Source organism: Cygnus olor, chromosome 2, assembly GCF_009769625.2.
Source record: "Cygnus olor isolate bCygOlo1 chromosome 2, bCygOlo1.pri.v2, whole genome shotgun sequence".
In the NCBI taxonomy this organism is placed as follows: Eukaryota; Metazoa; Chordata; class Aves; order Anseriformes; family Anatidae; genus Cygnus; species Cygnus olor.
The window spans coordinates 82,127,993-82,145,606 of NC_049170.1; the positions used below are offsets into that span (position 1 = coordinate 82,127,993).

Below are 17,614 nucleotides of genomic sequence, written 5' to 3' on the forward strand. Positions count from 1 at the left end.
TCTCATCACTTCTGTTACCAGAGGGGACAAAAAGACAAAAATAAATCATCCTACCTTAGAGAAAGTAAATTGAACCTGTGTTTCTTGAGTCCCTGTCCGGTTCTTTACCACGCTGCTTCCCACATAAGCAGGAGAGCGTCACCAAGCAGAATTTGGGCTCTAGTTTTATATTCAGCATACTGACTGTTGGTGAGCAATTGCTGTAGCCCCAGATTCCGCTAGGGTCACTTCCCATTTCTGGACACTGCTGTCCCCAGTGCCAGCAGCACTGTGCGCGTTGTCTTTTCCCGGAGAAGCCGGGGAGACGGCTGAGGGCTTTGTGTCTCCCCTAACGCAGCACCACGGAGCACAGCCGGTGGAAAACACCAGCGGGGCAAGGTTTGCACAGAGGTTTTTCTGCACACCCGCTGCGAGAGGACGCGGGTGGTAGCCCTGCCACTTACGGCTCAGTGCCAGGGGCCCGATCAGCTGCTGTCCGCCCCGGCTTCTCCAGTCTGAACCGAGCCCCAGCGCCGCTGCGGGTGGAGGCCCAGGGGGATGCAGGGGGGGCCGCGGCGCTGCCCCGGATGGGTGGCAGGGCTGTGCACGGGGGACAGGGGGGCGAGTGGGCCTGACACTGTTTTTTAGAGGAAAAGAGGAAAAAACGAGAGCGCTCTCTGCCTTTCCTCTGGGGAAGCTTTGGAGAGTGACGCAGTACGTCCATGTTAACCGAGCGGGGAGCTGCGCTTTGCTAAGTGCGGCAACAACTGCTCCACCGGGCCCTCGGTGGCCTCTGCCAAAAGCTGAACATGAGGTGACGTGCTCGCTCAGCAGCATTTGCCAAAAGAGCACGCGTACGGCCTGCCCGCCCTCCCGCAGGCCTACAGCCCGTTCGGCACCACACAGCACGGCGCTCCCAGCCGGGTGGTACCGCGCCGGTGGCTGTCCGTGCACCTCCTCGTGGTGCTTCTCACACGAACAAACCTGTCATTTGAGTTTACAGGCCGTGCTGGATTCTCAGGACAGAAGCTACTGAGTGCTGCTGGAAAATGGCAGGTAAGAAAAAATACTAATAAGGATGCTATTCGCTTAGGCCCTGGGCACACTGCTATATGGAATGCCTGTAGTGTTTACTTGTGATACTAAAGTGGTTTTTTTTTTTTTTTTTTTTTTTTTTTCAAATCACCACAATTTCTTCAGTAAAGCATGCATTTGAAATCTCTAATCTCTCCACTGTTAGAGTGCCCTCAACTCCACTGCAAGGGGAACAAATTAGCAGCTTGCAGAATTAATCCTATGGCTTCTCTGAGCTCGTCATCTCCAGCCACTGAACCACTTATTTGCTGAGAGCTAGCAAGAACAGCAAAAAGGTAACTGCTCTTACAAGGAGTGAGTGAGCAGTGGTTTAAATAGTTTATACACTTGTTAAATTTGTGGTAGCATCTAACCACAAATTGTAGTAGACTTCTAGCAAAGCTAGTATTTCATGCAGGATGCTAAGCACACTGTAGAAATCACTACCTCTTAAAATTTATGTTAAAAAAATAGGCATTGTTTTTTCAAGCCTTCAGCACTGGTTCTTGTATCTCTGACACCCCAAAACTACCTGCTGACCTGGTGGTGATCTGGGGCATACAGCTTGTGTCCACTGAATTCAGGAGATACCTGTTACAGATTGGCAGATAGGAACCAAGAGCTGCATATTTTGCAGATCCAGACATTTTCAATAATCCCTGGAAATCCTCTTAAGTACGTATGTACAAACATATTACCCCATAAGAATATTTTACCTTTCCCTTGTGTTCAGTGACGCGTGATTTTTTTTAGGGAATTATTAAAATTGAACGGGCTACATACCATAAAAATTTGAACAAGTAAACTCTAATACCCCTTATTGATCAGTTTAAGAAGCTGCATCCTAAAGTATCCATCTTGCCACTCAGTTTAGATTAAATCTGCTTTATTTTGAGATACAACAGACAGCTCATTGACATATCTAAGAAAAAATCACGTCACTTGCTATTGAAGTCACTGTGAAGATGCTGAAGTGGGATAGTGGCATCTTAAACATCTACCCTGAGGTTGTCACTTGCACAGCACTACAGCATGGCAACAGAAGACATAGGGAACCTGCAATGAAGTAGGAGAATGCCCTGAACTCTCAAAAATTGTTTCCACAACAGTCTGAGGGAACGTAAATTGGCACTGCTTTGATCCCATCCTGTCCCTCACTCTTGCTCTGTAGCTTGTCTGACTCAGCTCAGGGAGCTAAACCAGCAGAAAGCTGCTTGTTGTTTTGTTCTGTTTTTGTGTAGGGTGAGAGTTTTTGAAGGAATCAGCTGTACACAAATGCTGACTCAAGAGGATGGACCATACCAGAAGAGAAGTGGGAAAGCCCTGAGTTGCACTAATGTAGGGCAGTGTGGCCTGCTATAGAAAGGCACCTACTGCCCACTAAGCCCTGCCTAGGAAAACCCAGCGTAGCGCAATATTGCTGAAGGGGTGGGGAGGCATTTACTGACCAGTCCCTCTGCTGGGCAGGAGTCAAATGCTGCCACTATCAGCTCCGTGCTGCTCGAAAATCACAGTACAGAAAAATGAAAAGCCTGGCCCTGGCTCCACAAACTCTTCTGTATCTGCCTACCTCAAAGGTATTTTCTGCTTTTCTTTTTGCCTCCAGGGAGAAAAGTCCTGATAGTCTACGCACATCAAGAGCCCAAGTCTTTGAATGGATCTTTGAAGACGGTTGCTGTAGAAGAATTAAGCAAACAGGGCTGCACTGTCACCGTGTCTGATTTATACGCGATGCAGTTTGAGCCAAGAGCAACGAGAAATGACATTGTTGGTGAGTCTAGCCAAAATACTTTTTTTTGAGACAGACTTTAATCTTGTCTATTGTGCTGCATTAACAATCTAGAACCCATGCTGTTAGGTGCATTCTGAAAAATAGTTGCTATTATTTTGTACAAATATACCCCAAATAACAAGACCTAGTTTTTTATTTTCTGTAAGCACTGACCAAGAAATGTCAGTGTAGGAGCATAACTATCACCTGTTTTTAAACAAATCTGATGAAAAACGGCTCCTCAATTAGAGAGAGGAAACATATGTGTGGTGCAGACCTGTAAAATAGTGTTTTGCTTTTAGACCAAAATGAATGAGGAATGGTATTGTTTTCCTGGTACTTGCAATCAACTGAAGAGACATTCAAAGAAACATGTTCTCTTAATGAACAATATTACAAATGCCTTTAGCAAATTAGCTCCAGGCACTCAAGTACACAGGCTTTTGAGTTGTTTTGGCACCTTCCAGCTACCTTGACAGTGCATGATTACTAAAAATGACTCGATGTTGCAGCTGAGACTTAAGAACAGATACGATCTTGTTAGGCTTATGTGGTATCTTCATGATTAAGAAAGTTCCACCATGCTCTTAGTAGCATTTAGTCCCAGTACTTCTTCTGGTCAGGAAAAACAAAGCTATAACATAATCTGAGATAGCTGACACTAGAACAAGAATCAAAAAGAAATAGCACAGGTCTTATGCAAGCACTGGCCAAAAGAAAAAAAAAAAAAAAAAAGGAACTTATTAACATTGAAATGTAAGCATTTCTAAAAGTCCACTCCTGAATACGAACCTTGATTCACAGTAAGATTACTGAGAGGCAAAAATGCATTAGCACTTGCCAGAATCAACCTCTGATGTTCGTTTCACATACCATTCTATGATGTACCTAGCTTAGTTCAAGAGGTTACTACTTCCACCTTCCACTGCTTGTCACCTGTCCTTCTGCTAGAGGCTGACCATCTGCTAGTTGAATCAGCAGGAATGAATGTGCATGTCTGGTTCAGACACACTTGACTCAGCTCACCCAACTGTAGCAGAGCCAGCCTTTACTGGTTCCCCAGCCCCTGCTGTGTTCCTAGAGAGGCTGAAAAGCAGCTACATAGTGCTTGTGACTGTGGAGGGGTTTCAGTAATCCCTAATGCAGAGGCAGAGCAATTAGCAAAATTCTCTTAAATCCTCATAAATCACCTACCTGCATCACCAGAGTTTAGAGCCAAGCTTAGGTCCCCTTTTTGCACTTCATATTCTGTCTCCTACAGAAAGGTAAAAGTTTTAGTACTTTGAGATAATCTATTCCTCTCCAGTTTACAGTCAAGTCATCATCTGTCAGCTGTGATGATACGGAATAGCATAAAAAAAAGGAAAAAAAAAAAAAAAGTGGGACAAAACCAGAAAGCAGTAACTCTTTCAATTTAGATTATTTCAATTTTCTAACAATTTAGAACTGTAGATCGCAACCTGTACTTAATTCTTACTTGGCTACAGGGCTAGGAATGGAGAAAGCAATGACCATGCCCTTCTATCCACAGATTGCTTGCACAACTCAGATGAGTTCAATTACGGAGTGGAGACCTGGGAAGCTTACAAGAGAGGAGGTTTGTCCAATGATTTGATTGAAGAGCAAAAGAAGGTGCAGGAAGCAGACCTGCTGATTTTTCAGGTCATCATTTTAAATTGTATTAAAAGACTTCATTTGTAATGTACAGGGTTGAAGAAACCACAAGCAGCAGTAAGTGAAAAGATTACAGATTTCATTAGGAACATTGAATCTAGCCAGAGTAAAAACAGGCGGTAGCTCAGCCATCTACATAGAATAGTTTTTACCCAACATAGCAATTTCAAGGTGTCAGGCTTTTCTGATATGATGTATGTTTTAGGAAAAAAATATCAAAAATACTAGATCATGTGTGAGCATTATTTGTTCTGGCACAATATGAATTTTTCACACAAATAATGGCTCCACAGTGACATTTTTGTTGACTAGGAAGACATCCAAAATCAGACCTTTAAAATACCCAAGTAAAATTCATACCTGCACTTCACTGAAAAATTAACATTCAAAAACTACACGATCAGACTACTTTTGTGAAGACTGCTCCTCATGCCACCTGCACTCTAAAACAATTGCATGGAGCAACTCAGACCGGAAAGGATCGAGTGCGAAATAATGCTATAATTCTACGTATAAGAACCATGCCATATTATCAGGCAGCCTGATGGTATCCTCTTATCTGGGAGCACAAGAAAAGCAAGCATAGATCTATACACAGAAATGTGTGTAGGGCCTTGAGGTGACCCTGCCAAGTTTTAGGCTTGGGATATGGTAACAGACACCAGACCATCAGCTGTAGGGACAAAGACTTTATCTCTAAGTAATGGTAGAGTAACAAGCACAGATCAGTAGTACAATTACCTGAGTAGCTATAACAGCAAATCCAGTAACTGACCAGTACTGGGCCAAATTCAGTATCTGGATGCACAAAGAGCTATATAACCATGGCTATCAGGCAGGCCAGCAGGAAGCAGGGCATGGCTTCTTTTCTGGGCGAGCAGATGGGAGCAGCCAGCAGGCCTGGGGAATTCTGACTTTCCCAACTGTGCTGCCCTTGTCCATTGCTGAGTTGCAGAAGCACTGTCTGGACTTGATCATTACATCTCACCTCTGCTCTACTCCGTGCTGGTTATGTCTTTGGTGTGCACGGGGCACAGGGATATCACAGAAAGCAATACTAGCCCCACAATGTAGAAACAATGTTCCCTGTGTGAGACAGATGCTTGGGTGCAGAGTAGCTCCTAAATGAAATAGTGGGATCAGCAGCGTAGAGGGTGAAACATGTCACTGCTTGTGCAAACGCAGTCAATAGCAAGGATAAAGTACACAATGTACTGTCCTCTAGAGTGCTGATGGCTGGGAGGCCCTGTGTAATAAAACAAAAAATAATCTGACCATATTCACAGTCAGACCGTTGGCCTTAGGCACAGCCTATATAGATTCCACTGTCCCATTCTGGATGAAATCTAGGATGCGACTATATCTCAAGCAAGCATTTCAACATACACCATCATAATTTTCACAATATTGCTTCTGAGATTACTAAAACATCCCTGGAAGGAAGTGGTTGCTTTCTATTTTCTGTCCTTGAAATACTATGAGCAGTTGAGTGTGTTCTGGTGCAGAAAATAAATAAAAAAGTAAATAAAAATAAAAATTGGAAAGAAAAGAAAGAAAAAAAGCCACTTAAAGATACCGCAAAGTAATTTAAAATTTACTATAGCCTAAGCTCACCACTTCCAAAGATCATGGTGATTGGCCATTTCCACATTGTTTCCATCTTGAATTAAGCCATATGCACATAAGCTTCTAATAGAATTTCTTCTTTTATACTGCAAAGTGTACAAAGGTTTCAGAAGAGCACTTCATCCTAGAATAGAAGTCCATTGAGCATTCAAGACAATGCAAATAAGACATGATAATTTTAGGCTGTAGACCCATGGGCTAACTGTAGGATCGAGGAACAGAGCCCTACTGTTAGAGAGGAGGCTTTCTTCTCAGTAGGGGTCATCATGTCAGATACTATGGCACTTGTCAGAGGACTGTCAGATCAGAACTGATCACCAGATGTCAGTCCTGGTAACAGGGCTCTCTGTGGCCATTTTGGCAGCATTAACCATTAGCTTATACGTTCCTTTTGCATTTCAACAATCGGAGACACAATTCCGTACAGGCTTAAGTCTGAATTAAGTGACACCTTCCTGCTTTATCGTTTTCCAGCTTTCACCTGTGTGGAAGCCCTCACATTCAGCATGGTGTTGATGCACTGTAGCTGTTTAGCTAGGTACCTGAGACTACCACGAACAGAAAGCACTTCAGATATCTTTCCCGAGCAAAGTTACTGCCTCTCCTTCCTGTAAGAAGGCATGTACAAGATCTGAACAGATTAAGAGAATAGGACACTGCCTATAGACCAGGCCTTAGGATGCCCTCGATTCTCTGTGTTAACGAGGTAATTTCCTTTTTGTTTAGTTTCCTTTGTACTGGTTCAGCATGCCAGCAATCATGAAGGGCTGGATGGACAGAGTCTTGGTCCAAGGATTTGCTCACGAATTCCCAAACTGTTATGATTCCGGTTTGCTGAAGGTATGTTTCTGAAAGTGTTTTATTAAGACCAGGATTTTTGCAGTGCGCTTCAGTAGTGGCCTTTCTTTTCCATTATGTTTGTATAAAGCTTTCACTTTCAGCTCTCCTGAAAGCAGACCATAGCTTTTTCTGTGAAGGAATTACTTATTTTCTTGAAACCTCTGGCTTATTCCGGCCTTCAGTATTACGCTTGCATTAATTCAGGTCTTGGAAGCTGAACTTCTTATCAATCCAAATGTACCCTGAGCAGCATGCAACAATTGCTCTAATGGTAGCACAAGGAGGTACAAAAACTTCTTTCTAGTCTATTACAAGGACTGATTCCCTCACCTTTCTCCAAAACACTTTCCAGATACGAGTTCTCTGCAAAGTGTTGCAAAAGGAAGACATTAATAAAATGAATCACTTTATAGTTGAGGGGGAAGAAGGCAAGTGTCATGCATCCTGAAGCAGTTGTGCTTGATTATTACGTAAGGCTAAATACACTAGTTCAGACTAGTGGGGCTGTAGCAGGTCAACATGTTTCCAAACAGACAGCTAGCGCCTAGCCCTCTATACACTACGGTATTCCAGAGTAGATGGATGATTAACATCATCCATCAACATCATGCATCAGCAGAAACTTCATCTTCAAAATAAAAATACTTCAGTAAAGCGTGGGGGGGGGAAGTTTAACTTAAGTATTGGTGACAGACTCTTATTTTCAATCAGTTCTTGCTTATTCTACACGAACTAAGAAAAGCCATGGGTTTAGGTCTACCTTAGCACTCTTCTTACAGTTCTGTATTGACAATTCTATGGGTAAAATATTCTGATATGTGTAAATAGGAGAGTACAGTAACAAAATGTGAGGTAGAAACTTTGTATCCATGACAAGTCTAGGAAAAAGAAAAGCATTTTTAATATAAAATCCTACGTGGTTGGTTTTTGAGATAAAGGTTCAAGCTGTTGTGTTTGTGGTTAGAATATGGAGAACACATATAGATAAGCAACACGGTTCAGGTGTCAGAAAGTAACTGGAAAATGATCCTAATTTGATGAAGTGACCATTCTGGCAGCTCTCAATAATAAAGCTTTGGTAATGTGTTGAGCGTGCTCCTGACTTGTTAAAACTGGCTGAAAGGTAGTACTATAATGAGGATGCAGTGGTTCCGAAAGATTTAAGCAACCTCTTAGAGATTTTTATTTGGCCTGCAAAGTGGGCTTCATAATTTGGTAGGTGTATCATGGTATACTGGAAGAGCACGCATTTTGAAAACAGTTTAAATCAATTCATTTTCTAAAACTGTAATCTGCCATTCTTCTCACCACCATAGAATTGCATGAATCTGTAACAAGCGGCATACTAGAATAGATGACAAAGATTCGTGTTCTGGGATTAGATGCCAAAGGTTGTAATTAAACTATAAAACTTAATCAGAAACCTGCAATACTCAGTGTAGGAAATTCTGGGCCTCTATCCCAGCTGTCTCCTTTCAGCCTTTTCTTCTCTGTAGCTTATAAATTAAGCAAGATCAGTATCTCTGGAAGACAATTCACGACTTTTTGATTCTCCATGACACTGGGAATACCTCTGGAGAACTTCTGCCTGCTGTCTGATGGATCTTACTTGGTAACAACCACTACATCCAGAAATAACCGATATTAGCTTCATATTTGTATTCTCTGTAATCTATGTAATTTCTGATCTTGCAACCATTTCGCTTGGTTTAAGTTTCAGAAATAACTGCCTCATTTAGATTAATAGGAGCAATCCCCAACCATCATAGCTGCTTACTGATTAGAAGCAAGGCAGTTGTGATACTGCACTGTCATGCCACCCAAAAAAATTTTTTTTTATTTTAATTATGGGAGCTAAGACAGAGAGAAGTGCTGAGCACCAGCCCATGGCCAACACCAGAGTTATAGAATCAGAAGAAACACGTGGTTTTAGAACACCTGAATGTTCTAAAAGTGAGGAGCAAGCCCAGATCTGAACGGGGATTGTAGCACACAATTTCTGCATTCGGGAAAGTGAGGAATAAAGATATCCACAGTCATGAAGTACTTTCCAGCCAGAGTCTTCCAAACATTTCATAGGAGAGAACAAGGGTCAGCCCTGCTTCATACACGGGTGTCAGTACACATAATTCCTTTTCTTTTTAATCAGCCTCTGCCCAAAGCCCTGGCATGCACTCTGTTGTTTAGGTGCATGCCTTCAGTCTGTGACTTGGAGTCGCTGCTAAACTCAAGGGCTGGGGAAGGGGACACCTCCTGCAGAAACTGATGCTGTCCAGCTTCCCGTGAATCTCTCTTGAACTATTCAACCATTCTTCTTAACGTAAGTGCTGTTTCTTTTTTCTTTTTTTTTTTTTAAATTCTAGAGTAAGTTAGCCCTGTTTTCTTTCACCACTGGAGGAAGCAAAGAGATGTATGCAAAAGGAGGTATCAATGGTGATATCCAGTATCTCCTGTGGCCCATGCAGGTAGAGTATATTGATATTTGGTTGCTACTTGTTTGCCTTAATTTTTATTATTCAAAATTATTTTTAGCAATTGTATTGATGTTTAAGATAAAATATTTATTATTTTTAATTGTAGAATTAATAAATATATTAGTTTGTCACTTACAAGTATCTGCAAGTTATAAGTTGGGCCCTAAAATCCTGAGACTTCTTTAAAAGTCCACAGACTTTCGAATTTGATTTGTGCATCTTCCTCCAAATTGGAATCTAGAGAAAGCCTATAATGTCTATCTTTTTAATTTCTCTAGTGTAATAGGATTTCCTTTAGCCCTGGCACACAGGGTTTCTTTTCCCCATAGCTACCTGATTCATGTAGGATGCGGGACAGGAGGGCACTCGCACATTACCCTGGCATTAACGATCAGCATACAACAGTTAGCATGTCTTTTCTTGTTGCTACCCTTTTGTCAGAGGTAGTAGTAGTGCTTTCAGGAATTTAAGTGGTAAGGCAAATTGTGACAAGTAGTGTTCGATATAATACAATGGATGTGCTTTAATTTTACTGGAAATTCCCTGGTCTCCTAGCCATTTTGATTACTATAGCTGTGTGCCCTTGCAAGGCTACCTAGCTACACAGCTTGCAAGTCAACGTCACGAAGAACGCTATATGCAGTTGCAAATTCAGAAATATGGGGAGGGAAAAAGGCAAGTTGAGCTGATTTCAAAGGCACGAATACTCATTCAGAATTGTGTGGCTATGCTGGAGGCAAAAGGTTAAAAAATACTTAAAAGTAGATGAGAGATGTGCTACAACCCTGAACAATCCATGGAGATTCAAGCAACGTAATGAACTTCAGGCTGTCTCTGATCTTTGCAAATTTAATAGAATATGGCAGCTGAGGAGAACAGTTCTATGGGTTTAATAGCACTTAAAGATAAATTTCACAGAGCAGAATAAATTAAGTTGACCTTATTCTTCGGTGTGTTGTATGTCAGTCTGCATAATGCCTAGCTTTCAACACAAACTGCCAAGGCAAACAATGAACTTGTGCAATTTATTTCCCTTCTCCTGATAAATGCACAGAATTAGAAAACCTGCCATATCAGGTCAGAGGAAGTTTCAGAACTGAATACTGCACATGCTCAAATTGAAAATGAAAAGCTAACTGAGGCATTTCTCTGTTTGCTTTGGATCTAGCATGGCATTATGCACTTTTGTGGTGTCAAAGTCCTTGAGCCTCACATCTGCTTTGCTCCAGAATACGTCTCTGAGGAGAAAAGGAAGGAGATGCTGCTTGCTTGGGCCCAGCGTCTGAAGACTCTTTGGAAGGAAGAACCCATAAACTGCTCTCCTGAGTGGTATTTCAAGTAATGTTCAGACACAAGACTACAGAAAAGAATGTTTCCATTCTTTTTGGTGCTTTATCTCAACATCTGAATGCTGACCTCGTAATTCATATGCATTTTAGGTATCTTGAGTACTACGGCTAGCAGCTTAGCTGACAATAAAGAATTTATCTTTATTACCTGAGGGATTCTCTTCAATGATGAGTGCACAACTCTTTGTGAAGAATTATCCTTGCTCATATAAACAGTGACATCCTGCCTACAAGCGGTTGGTAACACAAGCGGTATTTAATTGCAGATTATACCATTGTTGCTAATGAAACAGTAAAGCACGTAGCCAAGTTTAACACTCTTTGTACCAACAGCCACCTTTTTTTTTTTTTTTTTTTTTTTGTTAAATAATTGGCCAGGGAATGTACTGCCTACGCTCAACCTCATTATGGACAAACCTGTTCTTTTAAATGAGAGATCTACACTTGTGTCTTTGAGGCACGAAGCCAGATTGTGAATAATGCAAAAGAATGTATAGTTGCACAGTGACTTAGGCAACTGGAAAGCCTTCTTGGCAGCTTAGGCTTTTCCATGTACTTACAAATATATTAAAGCCAAGACATGCCAGAAAAGGAAAGGAGTAAATAAAAATATTCCACAGTAGTACAAACATGTATTGCCTTTCTTTACAGCGCAGCTTCCACTTGTAAAGTAAGCAGTTTCCTAAAATCAAAGGGAACTGACTATTTTCATTACGCTAAGTAGAGACAAAAGGGAATTATATCTATTCCCTGCCCTTGCACACCAGTCAGCATTGCTATTCAGGTCTGGCAAGCTTGGTGCATCCCCTACACCATCAGTATAAGATGAACCTGTCAGTCAGAGAGCCAGAAAGCCTTCCCAAAAAACTGCAGAATCACTGTCTATGTATGGGCCAAGACATACTCACAAAGAGAAAAAAAAAATGCTTCTTGATATTTGGGAATCTTACCTTGAACTTCAGTGGAATAATTTTGGTGCTTGAGAGCAGTAAACTTGTGCATATGACAGAGTGGGTTTCTTGCTTAGCTATGTAATTTCTTGCTTTGATAAACTTACCTAACAGCTGACTTTGGACTTTGATATTAAAGGAATGTAGCCTGAATAAGAAACAGTCTGAGTCACTGTGAAATGACACTCGGCCCTCCGCATACAGAGCATGCACGTTGCAGGCTTGTTATGCCCCACCCTTAGGTTTCTTTAAGGACTGGAAGCAATAAACATGCCAAGCCCAAGCTGGGAAGGGACAGAGTTATCTAACACTCCAGACAGGGAATTGCTACAGCAGGGAAAGAGACATGTTCCTGTTTGTCACTGTATGAGGTGAAGGGCTGCCGGACCGGGAAGCAGCGCTGCTCCATGCTATTGCAAGTGTCTGCTTCAATGTGTATGACTCACAGCCCATACATTACCCAAGCAAGAATTTTGCCTTGGTTCAATAACTCTTGTATATGAAAGTGAAGCGGAATAAAATAGAAAATATTATCTGCTCAAGTTGTAGGGAAAGCACATTCTTGCCTAAAGGACATAACGAAAACAACTTCAAGTTAGCTAAAGAGGGACTGAATGACAAATAAAACCCTGTCCAAAAGAAAATACAGTCAAATGCATAGAAAACTAAAAGTCTGATCACATATAACTACTTGCTTTGGAGGGGAGCAGTTCGTTGGAAGATGAACAAAATGATCCATATTCCTCAGAGTATCTTCAGGTTTGTGAAACCGAATTTTATGATTTTCTGCATTTTATAATCATGAGATTTTCCTTGCCAGAAGACAGATGAGTATTTGGTATCAAAAACAATCTCAGCGTACCTGGAAATTCTTCCACTCTCTATCGCTAACCAGAAACACCTGATCTAGCCCTTTGGTTGACAAATGAGCTAGTGAAATCACATATATCCACAATATCTGAAAAGACTCTTAAAAAAGGATATTTTTTTTTGTTACTGTTTGGTTGTAAAGAATTTACAGCACATATAAAAAAAATCCCATTTACAATTTACTGCCAAGCACAGAATCCCACCACAAAGACCTCCCAGTTCAAAACATCTGCTCAGTGAAGACACTAACTCCATAGGAAAGAACGCTTGGGGGGAAATTATGACTCACAGTGCCACACAGTCCATTTCCCTCTTGCTTTTCACAATGCCAGAGTGACCTGACTAGTTAACACAGCAGTAAAATCTTATTTTCTAAAAATGTGGAGAGACTAAAACACTATTCATGGTCAGTGGAATACTTAGTGTTATTTCCTAAAGACAACTAGTGAAACTCTATCAGCATGTCCCAGCATATCCTGCATGTATTATTTCCTGCAGAGGAGTTCTCATCAGAGACTTGGGAGAAGGTGGAACTGAGGTCTTACACATCACGCCAGGAGGTGTCTCCACCAAAGTAATCAAGACCATCAGATAATATCTTTTATTTTAACAGTAAAACCTAATTTCAAATTCTGAAAACCTGCAGCTTCCTAACTCCTTCCTTAATTACATCCATGAAGGAAATAAAGTTTATGAGAAAATAAACACCAGCTTGAGACTTCTGAGGGACATGGTTTGGTGACGGGACTCCGTAGGTCACATTAGCAGTTTGACTTGATGATCCTGAAGGCCTCTTCCAACCCAGATGAATCTAGATGCAAATAGCAAAGTTGTACAGGCGAGGGATCACCCTTGTCTTAACTGCATTCAGTTACCAGAATATTTGAGAAAGAAGGAAACGGATATGAAAGCAGAAGTTGCAACATCAAATAAGATGTTACTGTATTGGATCAACTGCAGTGCTTAGTGGGCTTAACAGTTGGATAAAGAATCTCAGATTAACGTATATGATGAAGATATACTTCTGGATACTACTTGGCACGTGTGCCAGCCCCCTCACACACGTGGTAATATTAAGTGCCTACATTGTACTGGCTATATATAATGTAGGCATACAAGGCTGGCCAAGCTAGGTCTGAAAAAGGATTCTCCAAACCTGAGTGTTTTCTCCACGGTGGTTAATAAGCCAGGAAGAGCGAGCACTTCCCCTGATTGCTGTCCCAGCCTCCAACTATATTTAGTTTAGGGGATTTCCTGAGCTATGTATGTTTTCTCCGCATTTACCAGCCCCAGCAGATCTCTTCTCTGTATTTTGTTCAGTCTTCTCATGGACTTATGCCAATTTTAAGCAGTTAATGCTCTTCAGCAAAGTTCAGCAGGTCAGCTTTTTCCTTGTGTGAAGCTTTGGAGTTGGGGGGAGACTGAGGAGGGTGAAGAACCTGGTTGCCAGTAGCTACATTTGATTCCTCCCAGTCAACAGTCCTGTCCATTCACCAAGATGACACTTATTTTGTAGACATGCATCACTTCCCCTCCTAAACAATCTTTTTCCCAGGCTGTGGGAAAAAGCTCAGTTATTCTTAAAGGAGAAGGCATTAGCCTTTGGTGATCCTTTTTTTTTTTTTGTCTTCTGAACTCTTCCAGTCTCACTATCCCTTTATGGAGGAGAGCTGACCAGAAGCACATGCAGAGTCCACAGTGTGACTCTTGCACTTGTATGACTTTCTCTGCTCCTCTCCTAATAAGCTCTGACGTATGATTTACTTTTTTGACTGCTGCTGAGGTAATGATTTCATTTGTTATAACCCCAGATCTTGGCTGACAGTCATAATGGTCAACTTAGGGACCATTATTTTATACATCAGTTTAGGGCAACTTCTTTTGTTCATGTCCACTCCTTTATATAACTCTATTTTCACTTCTTGTTTCATTGCCCAGTCACTCAACAATTTTTCCCACAACTCTTCACAATCTGCTTTCCTTGTCCCCGTGTTAGGCATTGTAACAGGCTGCCCAGGGAAGTGGTTGAGTCACCATCCCTGGAGGTATTTAAAAGATGTTTAGATGTAGAGCTTAGTGATATGGTTTAGTGGAGGACTTGTTAGTGTTAGGTTAGAGGTTGTACTCAGTGATCTCAGAGGTCTCTTCCAACCTAGATGATTCTGTCCTCCGAGTAATTTCTATCATCAGCAAACTTTCTCAACCTCAGTGGCTCATATCCTTTTCCAGGTCACTTATTTTCAACAGCTCGGATCCCTGCAGAACCTCACTTGAAACCTCCCCCTATTCTGAGAACTATCTACTGTTGTCCTCTTTGTGCTATCTTTCAAACATTTGTCCACGCTCCATCCTTCTCTCTTAAACTTACCTGCTTAGTTTCCCTCAAAAATTCTGATACGAAACTTTGCCAAAAGCCTCTTGAAAATGCAAGTAGACTGTATCAGCTGGATCATCATTCTCCACATTCTTTAACTCCTCATGAGGTGAACTCTTCAGCAACACCATTCCAATTTAAAAACCATCATAGTAAGGGATAAGCAATGGTGCGTGGAAATAAACCAAGAACAACTATTCAACTGTAACTCTCTGCAGTCATCTCAGTCCTCGTTCGTGTAGTTTTTCTCATAGAGAAACTGTTCCCTGGGCCACATAATTCTTGACAGTTTCTTTTCATTTCACGTCTGCCTCTTTTGTATCTGTTCTGAGAAGAGGCAATTAGAACTGTGAGCTGTGTCTAGCACGTGGACACCTACCAGGCTAAGACGCACTTCCTGAAGGTCTCTCTTTCCAGGTGCTTTGGAAGCCGGCCAACTGTGCTCGATAGCTGGGGCTGAGCCAAGTGTCACTGTGCTGACGCGCTGGGGCACGTGCCTGTCAAACACGGTTCCTTTCAACACTCAAGGGAGGATTTTAACACACAGAAAGGCAATAGAGAGCGATCTGTGGTTAATAAGGAAAGAGAAAGGAAGTGACAGTATTGGTTTCTTAGTAGTACTGGAAACATCGCAGCCATTTTGATCTAAACAATTACTGCTCTGCTAAACCACATTACACTAAAAGCCACACGTAGACCTGTCAAAGCGGCATTGATTTCATCAGAATAAGGCTAGACTTAGGTGAGCAACTCTAGCTCTGTTTCAGGTTAGGGAAAATAGTATAATGGCAACATGCTTTCCTGTTCCAGTTGGTCTGTTTTGTTGTTGCTGTTGCAGCTGAGCCTCCCCCTCCCACACCCTTTCAGGCAACAGTCTGTCTTTCTCCCTGATGATTTGTTCCAAAAATCATAATAGAGTTTCTTTATTTGACATTCTGAAACAGCAGGTGAAACATGTTTGCAACTTAGGAAAAAACACAGATAAACAAAGAGATCCCCATCTGATCTACATGGTCGAGAAGCCTCATAGCCTAGAGAAACCAAGATGCCCTAAGGTGCTTTTAAGACTGGTTTCAAAAACCTATCCTTTAAAGCCACACGTAGACAGCTCCCTCTTTGGTTTAAATACTTGATTCCTGGAACAATCTCACTAGAGGTTAGTTCTCTGCTCACAGAGGAAAATACTTCACCATACATGAATTGAAAAATGGTTGTGCTGAAGAAAGGAACAGACAGTGAAGAATATCAAGCATAATTCATACCTTTTTTTTTTTCCTCTAAGTAGACTCCTACTATGCTAATAGATATTCTAAGCCTAAAGCGCTTAGACACCACAAAAGGGATGCAAAAAACTAAAGCTTACAGTACTCTTAAGTTTTAGTGCCAGGTATTGTCTTATCATTTTAAGGAGATGAAAACATTTACAGTAGCAATACAAAAACAAACCTCCAAGATTCACGGTGCTTCCTTTTAAATTAGGTGCACTACTGCAAAGATCAGCTGAGGGCTATCCCAGCCTTAGTTCCAAAACTCAAGTCAAAACGTCTAAAAGAACCTTTGCCTACAAATATTTGGGCAGGAAGAATGCTCAGTCCAGAGCAGTACCCTGTCATTTCAGAAGTTTCATTTTGGGTCCTTTAATATAGTGGCGGTAGTTGATCATTTCGCAAGCAAGTCCTGGAAATATCTTTTCCTGTAATTGTGTTGTTGCTTCCATCTTCGTCTACTGCTGTTCGTGTATTTACAGAAACATTCTCCATAGAACAAAATACCAAGGAAATGCCTAATAATGGTGTCACAGTACTTGGTGCAGACTGACATTAAAAAAAATAGTAATTATAAATACTAGTAAAGTGCTTATATCTTTGAGCAGCACAATTTAGTGAAATAAATTTTCGTGACCAGGTTATTTCCATCCATCCTAAGACATGTTTAAACTCATCCAGATTCAGCAGGAGTTGTGTAATGTTGTTTGAATCCACAGGAATTCTGATCTCTTTGAAAAACTCCGTAAGGAGAGAGAAAACCATCTTCTTCTCTGGGACCATGCAGCCAAAGTACCTCATAGCTGTTTCTGAATTACCAATTGCCCCTGATGAAATGGGAAAGCATTTTGTTAATATCTGACATAGAGAAGAAAACAAGGACTAGCCAGCAACAGACTGTCACAGAGAACTGCCACACCTGCACATGCAACTTACTCCAGAGGAATGCGCACAGCAAAGGTGTTGTCTGCACTGGACTGATTATGAAGTCAAGAGGAAGGTAATTCCTCTTGTCTACACTCTACACTTACACCCTCATATTTCTGTTGCTAGGCCACAGCTCAGCGTCGAGGGAGGACCTCAGAAGATCTTCTGAACTTATCTGCAATAGAAAATTGTGGCTGCAGTCAGCCACAACCAACGGTGGTTCCCACGTCCCTTGGGGCACTGCACTCTGCAGTCGTGCTCCCCAGGGGCGCACAGACCTTCTCCCATATGTCAACACTCTTGGTCGCACAGTGCTGCAGATTCTCCCTCCTCTGCCCTCTATGGCTTCAGGAAAGTATAACAGAAGCTTTGTTGAATTGGCAGGTCAAAACTAGATGAAATTCATGGCTTCTCTCTGTAAAATCATCTGCACAACAGAAT

The 17,614-nt window shown here is 41.6% G+C and overlaps 1 protein-coding gene across 5 annotated transcripts; it reads left to right on the forward strand.

The window, feature by feature from the left end:
• Positions 1-216: 216 nt before the first annotated feature.
• On the forward strand, positions 217-10,931 carry NQO2 (N-ribosyldihydronicotinamide:quinone reductase 2). Of its 5 annotated transcripts, none has more exons than XM_040548041.1 (8): positions 223-378; positions 983-1,035; positions 1,220-1,349; positions 2,660-2,824; positions 4,356-4,486; positions 6,851-6,964; positions 9,328-9,429; positions 10,607-10,931. In XM_040548041.1, the coding sequence occupies exons 4-8, from the start codon at positions 2,785-2,787 to the stop codon at positions 10,778-10,780; spliced, it is 561 nt and encodes a 186-aa protein (XP_040403975.1). In that variant the 5' UTR covers positions 223-378; positions 983-1,035; positions 1,220-1,349; positions 2,660-2,784; the 3' UTR covers positions 10,781-10,931. The 5 variants fall into 5 exon arrangements, with proteins under 5 accessions (XP_040403973.1, XP_040403971.1, XP_040403970.1 ...); XM_040548040.1 differs by having other exon boundaries at positions 224-521; XM_040548037.1 differs by lacking the exon at positions 1,220-1,349 and having other exon boundaries at positions 221-378.
• Positions 10,932-17,614: the final 6,683 nt, after the last annotated feature.